Here is an 8,640-nt window from a genome sequence, read left to right on the forward strand (position 1 = left end):
AAATTTCCCAGCTGACATCTGCATAGCTACGCAGGCGCAAAGGGTTGTATCGTGGTATCGTGAGATGTCAGCATGACTGTGGGGGGTTCATTTGTGCATGCCAGCGTAGCCACGCAACAGTGGGAGGTAAATTTTTAAAAATAGATGGGCCTCCGTGCAAAGGCACAATAGCAACCTGAATTGTTTCTGTGGGCTCCAATCGCTGCCTGCATGGATGCATGTGAACACGAAAACAGGAAAGCCGCTTACTTTATCCCGACTGCAACCTGCTATGCATTTGCTGTGTGGAAAGGGCCTTACTTTCAGAAATAAGATACAAAGCAAAAGGAGCAGCAGTGGCATAGGAGGTTAAGAGCTTGTGTATCTAATCTGGAGGATTAGATCCGGGTTTGATTCCCAGCTCTGCCACCTGAGCTGTGGAGGCTTATCTGGGGAATTCAGATTAGCCTGTGCACTCCCACACACGCCAGCTGGGTGACCTTGGGCTAGTCACAGCTTCTCGGAGCTCTCTCAGCCCCACCTACCTCACAGGGTGTTTGTTGTGAGGGGGGAAGGGCAAGGAGATTGTAAGTCCCTTTGAGTCTCCTACAGGAGAGAAAGGGGGGATATAAACCCAAATTCTTCCTCTTCTTCTTCTTCAAAAAGGGGGGTGTTGGGGAGTGGAGGGGGAAAGTCTCCAAAGTTTACTAGTCAGTTCTGGTGTCTGGAGAGGCCTTTACAGGACTAAAGGAGGGAGCTACTGAGAAACAATCTTTTCTTCTCGAGGCTCCTGGTGTGAAGGGAAGGTCTTAACAGAGTCTGAGGTGGCCTTTTTTATACACATAAAAGTAGGGCAGGAGGGTCTCTCCAGAGAAGGAGGCTCCAGAGTACTTGTACATGAGGGCTGCTCGGTCAGCGTCAAAAAAGGCCACTTGTCCCCCATCGTAGTTCAGACAGACTCGGATCCTCTTGGGCTCCCCGCTTAGGGTCAGTGGAAGGTTAAAGCCTTCTTTGGCAGCAAGGTAATTTCCCTCATACTTCTCCAAAGCCCAGATCCCTTCCTCAGGACTAAAGTTTAACCAACCCTTCCTCTTCACAGACTTCCTGGCCACCCCCACCCACCATCCTCCCTCACTTCCCACAAGGACTTCCCAGAAATGGCGGCCTCCTGTGAACCCCTCACGACCCAACACGGCATAATAACTGTTGAATCTCTCAGGATTGTTGGGCACAGCTTGAGCTTCTTCTCCTTGTCTCACACTTTTCCCATCCGCAGACAGGATGAGTCGGGGATGGGCCGTGTCTGGATCCAGAGTCACATCAGCTGTTGGGAGGAAAAGAGGAGACAAGAAGAGAAAGATTTTCAGCTGGGAGATTTCTCCCTCTGGCCTCTTCTGCTTCCTTCTCCTGCCCATCATGACCTCCTCCCACCCCTTTAACCCTTTCCTGCCTTCTCCTTGTAAAATGCTGAAGAACTTTCTGGTGTGTTTCAAGCAAAGATACAGAAAAGGAACAGTAAAAACCCACAGGAACATGCCCCATTCCCTATCAAAACCTATTCCAAGCAGTCAACCTTAAGAGAGAAGAGAACCATGGATATTTTTTGGAAAGAAATCACACCTGAATACCATTCACATTTTTGCTCGCCTGCGGAGTCTCATGGATCCAGTGGGTTTCCAGAATGCTCTGTGGGATCCAAAGGCTATAAGCTCCCTGGATGACATGGTCAATGACTGGAATATTAGATTTTCCAAGGCCATTGACAGGATTGCTTCCCAGCGTCCTCTCCGTCCCTGCCTTCGCCCAGTTCCTTGGTATACTAAGAACTTGCGGGGTATGAAGCAGGAATTGAGACAACTTGACCAAATGTGGCAGAAATCTCATGGCAAGAACATCTTACAGAATCTTTATGAAAACTTATGAGACGGCAACAAAAACATGCAAAGAGGGACTTTTTCACATCTCGCTCAGCTCAATTATTTAGGGCAGGGTTTCCCAAATTTGGGGAGGGGTCAAAATGCTGGGTCACCTACTGTCCAGGGCTGGGGATGATCGCCCCATCCCTGCCCTTGCTCGGAAGGCACCACGCACCTGGAGCCAGACCAGCCGGGGTGATACAGCAGCTTTGGGGCTCCTTCCTGGCTAGCCGACCACCCAGAAAGGACTCGGGGATGGAGCCACAGCTTGGGCAGATGCTGGTGCCATGAAGGAGGTGGGGGCGGAAATGGGGAGCCTACCTGACGATGACGCATGCAGATGAGGCACGGGCAGCCACGTGATAGGGCGTGGCCTTGTTAAAACCAGCCATGCCTGCCCCAGGGTCAGGGGTGGAGCTGGTGATTGGGGATGGACCGGGATAGGAGTACGAACATGGGGGAAAGGGATAAAAGGGCAAACTAGGGAAAGCACGGGGTGGGTGAAGAAGGAGGTGAGGAGGGGGTTAGAGTGAGTGACGAGCCACACAGCAGAGAGCAGAGTGAAGGAGCCGGAGGGGAGGAGCAACTGGGGCACAGGGACATTCAAATTTGTTTTATTTTACTAATACATAGGCCATAAATTTTTTAGTGGGTCACAGAGGAGAGGTATTAAAATAACTGGGCCACGGGGAAGTTTGGGAAACGCTGGTTTAGGGTAATTGGGCAACTTTCGACATTACCATCGAGTTCAAAACGTGAGAAATTGGCCATTAGCTGTGAGGTATCTGCAAGCTTTTCTGTGGATAAAGTCTTTTCACTTCACCATGATCTTCCTGCCACTTTTGATACAGTAGCCGAACAGGAGGCTCCTTTGCTGACTTCCAGTCCATTTTTAGACCATCTCTGGCTCTCCCCAGACAATATCAACAGGGTCTTGGCTGCTGTTAGACCTACTACCTGCCTCCTTGATCTTTGTCCGTCCTGGCTGATAAAGGCCAGCAAGGATAAATTGAGTAGCAACCTGTTGGATATTGTCAGCCACTCCCTTGAGCAAGGAGTGTTCCTGGGTCAGCTGAAGGAGGCGGTGGTCCGCCCACTCTTAAAAAGACCATCTTTAGATCCTGGTGATCTGACCAGTTACCGCTCAGTTTCAAACATCCCGTTTCTGGGTAAGGTAATTGAGAGAGTGGTGGTGAAGCAGCTGCAGATCTTCCTGGATGAAGCAACAGTGTGGGATCCCTTCCAGTCTGGCTTCCGCGCTGGTCATGGGATGGAGACCGTACTAGTCGCCATCACAGATGAACTCTGCTTACAACTGGACCGAGGAGGAACAGCACTGCTGGTATTATTAGATCTTACCGAGCAGCAGTGGCGTAGTGGTTAAGAGCAGGTGTATTCTAATCTGGAGGAACCAGGTTTGATTCCCCGCTCTGCCACCTGAGCTGTGGAGGCTTATCTGGGGAATTCAGATTAGCCTGTGCACTCCCACACATGCCAGCTGGGTGACTTTGGGCTAGTCACAGTTCTTTGGAGCTCTCTCAGCCCCACCTACCTCACAGGGTGTTTGTTGTGAGGGGGGAAGGGCAAGGAGATTGTAAGCCCCTTTGAGTCTCCTACAGGAGAGAAAGGGGGGATATAAATCCAAACTCTTCTTCTTCTTCTTACCGCAGCATTTGAAGTGGTCGATTTCAATCTTTTGATCCGTCGTCTCATGGCCTCTGGAGTTCAAGGCTCAGCCTTGAGTTGGGTCTGTCCTTTTCTCCAGGGTCAGGGCAAGCGTGTTGCACATGGCGACGGGTTCTCCCAGCATCACCCAATTAGTTGTGGAGTGCCGCCAGGAGCGCTTTTGTCACCATTGCTGTCTAATATCTACATACGTCCAGTGGTAGGATTCAAATAATTTAACAACCGGTTCCGAAAGGACTCACTGGTGGGATTACAGCCAGTTCTCTGAACTAGACAAAAAAATTAGCTACCGGTTCTACCGAATAGGTGCGAATAGGCTGAATCCCACCACTGCTTACGTCCCCTCCCCTAGTTGGTGCAGAGCTTTGGGCTGGGTTGTCCTCAATATGCTGATGACACCCAGCTCCTTCTGTTGATGGAGGGCTGTCCAGTGACCGCCCCTGAAGCTCTCCAGCGTTGTTTGGAGGCCATTGCTGGTTGGTTGAAACAGAACGGATTGAAGTTAAAGCCAACTAAGATTGATATCTTCTGGCTGGGTCATGATTAGACCGCAGGATTTTCACGCATAACCCATACTGCACGCACGACGTTTTTCCATCTTTGCCAAACTCGGTGGCTAGCTCCATATCTCCCTCCATCCAATCTAGCCACTGTGATCCATGTAGTGGTCACCTCCAAGCTAGATTATTGTAATTCGCTCTATGCTGGCCTGCCCTAAACTCTGATTCGGAAGCTGAAGTTGGTGCAAAATGTGGCCACGAGGCTACTTAATGGGGCATCGATGAGGGAGCACATCACCCCCATTCTCCATGAAATGCATTGGCTACCAGTAGAGTTCCAGATCAGGTTTAAGGTATTGGTTTTGACCTTTAAGACCATGAGCACCCTGGGACCTGCATGCCTCCGAAACCGCATTACCCCAGACGTCCTGCAAGCGAACCTAGGGTCAGCAACTGCTGACCTTCTGGTGGTCCCCAGTCCTGCTAGTGTCAGATTGGTCTCAACCAGGGCCAGGGCTTCTTCAGCCCTGGCGCCTACCTGGTGGAACACTCTGCCACCTAACATCAGGGCCCTGAGGGATTTGGCGCAATTCCTCAGGGCCTGTAAGGCAGAGTTGTTCCACCAGGCTTTTGGATAAGGCCCGATACCAAAATCTTTATTCTTAATTGCATTGTTGCCGGCCCTAAATCCGTAATCCCCTCGTTGCTCTATATGGCATCTGTTGCTGGTCTATTTTAACTCCGATTTGAAGTTTTTACATTTTTTAGTTGATTTAAAAAATTTTAAATGTATTTTACCTAGATTTTTAGAAGAAGGAGGAGGAGGAGGAGGAGGAGGAGGAGGAGGAGGAGGAGGAGTTTGGATTTATATCTTCCCCTTTCTCTCCTGCAGGAGACTCAAAGGGGCTGACAATCTCCTTGCCCTTCCCCCCTCACAACAAACACCCTGTGAGGTAGGTGGGGCTGAGAGAGCTCCGAGAAGCTGTGACTAGCCCAAGGTCACCCAGCTGGCATGTGTGGGAGTGTACAGGCTAATCTGAATTCCCCAGATAAGCCTCCACAGCTCAGGCGGCAGAGCTGGGAATCAAACCCGGTTCCTCCAGATTAGATACACGAGCTGGATTTTAATTATTACAATCATTTTAATTGTTTATTTAATTTAATTTTATATATTACCTATTGTTGTAAGCCACTCTGAGCCCTTGTGGAGAGGACAGCTTTGGGGCCCCCTCAACCAAACTGCACCAAACTTGGGGGGTATCATTAGGGCAGTCTCCTGATGAGACCCTGAAAGTTTTGAGACTGTGCCTTCAGAAATGTGCCCCCCACAGCCTGCAACCCCCATTGACAGCAATGCAGAAAACTCAATGAAGAACAAAGATTCTTGGGCAAATTTCTAGGATGTTCCTGCAGGGGGTGCATTTTTGGATGTATCGGCACCAAAATTTCAGGGTATCATCTGGAGATGATGGCACCCCCCCCCCCAAGTTTGAGGGGGGCCAAAGTTATGGACCCTCAAAACTGTAGCCCCCATCTCCTATTAGCTCCCATTGGAAACAATGGAGGATGGGGCACCCCCTTTGGGAGTCCATAACTTTGGACCCCCTGAACCAAACCATAAAGGGTAGGCACAAACCTCACCAAACTTGGGGAGCAGCATAAGGACTGTCTCCTGATGATATGCTGAAGTTTTGGTGCTGATATATCTAAAAATGCACCCCCTGCAGGCACCAATGTCCTGGTGCAAAAAAAAATTTTTGGTCGTGGTGGAGTGGCCGCCCATGGGGGGGGGGGGGGGCATCCAACTCGGGTTTTGCCCAGGGCTACAGTTTGCCCAGGGCTGCCTCGTTACGCCCCTGCCTTAGAGAGATCTGGCTGACCTTGACCAGGGCAAGGTCTTTTTCTGACCTGCCCCCAGTCTGGTAGAATGCTCTGTTCAGTGGGACCGAGGCCCTGTGGCATCTGCTATTGTTTTGTAGGGCCTTCAAGGTAGAGATGTTTCAGCAGGCATGTTTGGCAGCTACGGTTGTTCCGTCTCACCTTCCCCACTTATCCACCCCATTTCCATCCCTTTCCATCTTGGTTTTATGTTATTTATGGTTTATACTGTTGTTATCTCCTAGGATTTATTTGTCTCCATCTGGGGCTATTTGTAGATTGTTTTATATATATTATATTTTTGATATTTGATTAGATTTTATTGTATGATTATTATTGTTGGAAGCTGCCCCAAGCCCAGAAAGGGAGGAATGGCATAAAATATGCCAATAATTATGGAAGACAAAACAATGGACAACAGAATGGAAACAGTCAATTTACATTCCGATTCCCAAAAAGGAGATGTCAAAAATTGCAGAAACTATCTGACCACCGCATTCATTTCTCACGAGTAAAATGGTGCTAAAAAATCTTACAACAAAGGTTGTTACAAAATCTGGAATAAGAAATTCCTGATGTTCAGTATGGATTCAGAAAAGGAAGAGGCACGAAAGATCTTTACAGATGTACGTTGGTTACTGGAGCATACAAGAACATTTCAGAAAAAAATCAGTTTGGTTCTAGAATCTGCTGAATTCCCAGCCATAGTGGTACTTACGAGCAGATCTTGGCTTTCCTCCATTAGGTCTGCTTTACACCCCACAATTCTTTCTCTTTCCTCCTTCAGAATCTTTAGATGGTTGCAGAACTGATCCTGGGAGAGAAGAGACCCCAAACTGAGACTGGTTCCTTTTTGAAAAGTTATTATAAAACTTGTAAAAAGCAAAACTGTCATTAATGGTCAAACTCGATGTAACTGCCCTATATCTGTAATGGAATCTTCAACAACATTCCATCAATGCTGAGCACACGTAAGCTCCCATGGGGATGGTGCCAATTTTCCCCTGATGCCAACCAAGAATGCAGAGATGTCCACAGTGCCAGTGCTGCTATGGCATGGAGATAGACTTTGGTTTCACCCTCCTGTCCACCATGACACCACGTGCCCACCACAGGAGGGTTTTTTCAATTAAAAACATTATTCTTACTCAGTATATCACTATATTATCTAGCAATAAACCCAGTAGTGACAATTTAAAAAAAACAGGGAAAGACTATTGGGTGCTGGGGCTGAATGCAAGGCAGGAAGTATGGGATTATGCACGATGGACGAAATGCAATCTTGGGCCCCTTCCGCACACGCAAAATAATGCGTTTTCAAACCACTTTCACAACTGTTTGCAAGTGGATCTTGCTATTCCGCACAGCTTTAAAGAGCACTGAAAGCAGTTTGAAAGTGCATTATTCTGCATGTGCGGAAGGAGCCTTACATTTAACACTTTCTAAGACCCTCTGGGAAAATACGTTGGAGCAGAAACTTGAGGCAGTTTCCCCAAAAAGAGACTGAGAAGAAGGGAAGGATCCACAGCTCTTCCCCTATGGATTTCCTACCTTGTACTCTTGGGAAGCTGTCTCAAGAGGAAGGGTCTCGTGATCTCTGTGCTCCTTGGATCGGTCACAGTCCAGACAGATGAGGGCTTCGTCTTCCTTGCAGAAGAGCTTCAGTGGTTGCTGGTGCATCTGACAAACTCTCTCTTTTCCAGCCATCATGGTTCCCTTAGGCCCAAAACAAGGAAACAGGATTTGTTTCAAACCCTCTTCCTCCCCGCCCCACCCTTCCAAAAGTAATTGGTGCCTTGGTCAGTTGGGGAAAAACATTTTTCAGTAAAAGTTGAATGTAACCAAGTACAACCCTATGGGGTTTGGCCTTCATTTGGAATTGGGCAGGGGGTTTGTTTCAGAGTCAGAAGTATTGCAAGGGGGGTCCTGAAGGAAAAGAGAGTTCTGAGGGAAAGGAGGGAGGGAGAAATCATCTGGGTCCCAAGGGCAACTTGGGAAGGAGCCTCCAGAGATCTTCAGCTGTACCCAGAGCTGCATGACCACCACCAACGAACAGTCAAACCCTTTCAGTTGCCACTTCAAGTTCTGTTCTTTAAGTCTTAGCTTTTTAATTTGAATATCCTGATTTGACTCCCTGCCGCTCTTTGCTGGAGTAAATATAGGAATTGGGGGGGAGGGGGTTGTATTTTTTTTTTGTGGGCCCAGCAGGGTCTGGTGCCTGCCATACCAGGTTGGCTGCCTTCCAGGCCCTTGCCAAAGAATTGGGGGTGCTACTGGCAAGGGAAAAGACAGTGGGCCCCACTACTCAATTGGTTTACCTAGGTCCGTGGTGGCGAACCTTTGGCACTCCAGATGTTATGGACTACAATTCCCATCAGCCCCTGCAGGGGCTGATGGGAATTGTAGTCCATAACATCTGGAGTGCCAAAGGTTCACCACCATGGACCTAGGTGTTTTGTTAGATACTGTTCAGGACACTTCTTGATTGCCAAGGGATAAGTTGGGTACCCTATGTTTGCTCCTCCAAGACCAAATGTATGGGAGTTGCAGGTGGTCTTTGGGCACCTTGACTTTGCCATCAGGGTCGTGGCACCTAGACACACATTCTGTGCGTGATTGTCCAGGGCCGTACCTCTTGTGGGTCATCAGCCTCTTCTGTCCCTGGATTTCTTGCATGAACT

The 8,640-nt window shown here is 48.6% G+C and overlaps 1 protein-coding gene across 1 annotated transcript; it reads right to left on the bottom strand.

Moving 5' to 3' along the window:
• Positions 1-788: 788 nt before the first annotated feature.
• Positions 789-7,669, bottom strand: LOC125429977 (E3 ubiquitin-protein ligase TRIM39-like). The gene is made up of 6 exons (XM_048491614.1): positions 7,511-7,669; positions 6,678-6,773; positions 4,543-4,619; positions 2,217-2,312; positions 1,608-1,798; positions 789-1,303 (listed from the first exon to the last, which is right to left on the bottom strand). Exons 1-6 carry the CDS (start codon positions 7,667-7,669, stop codon positions 789-791), a joined length of 1,134 nt encoding a protein of 377 aa, XP_048347571.1.
• Positions 7,670-8,640: the final 971 nt, after the last annotated feature.

Source organism: Sphaerodactylus townsendi, linkage group LG03 (genome assembly GCF_021028975.2).
Source record: "Sphaerodactylus townsendi isolate TG3544 linkage group LG03, MPM_Stown_v2.3, whole genome shotgun sequence".
Classification (NCBI taxonomy): Eukaryota; Metazoa; Chordata; class Lepidosauria; order Squamata; family Sphaerodactylidae; genus Sphaerodactylus; species Sphaerodactylus townsendi.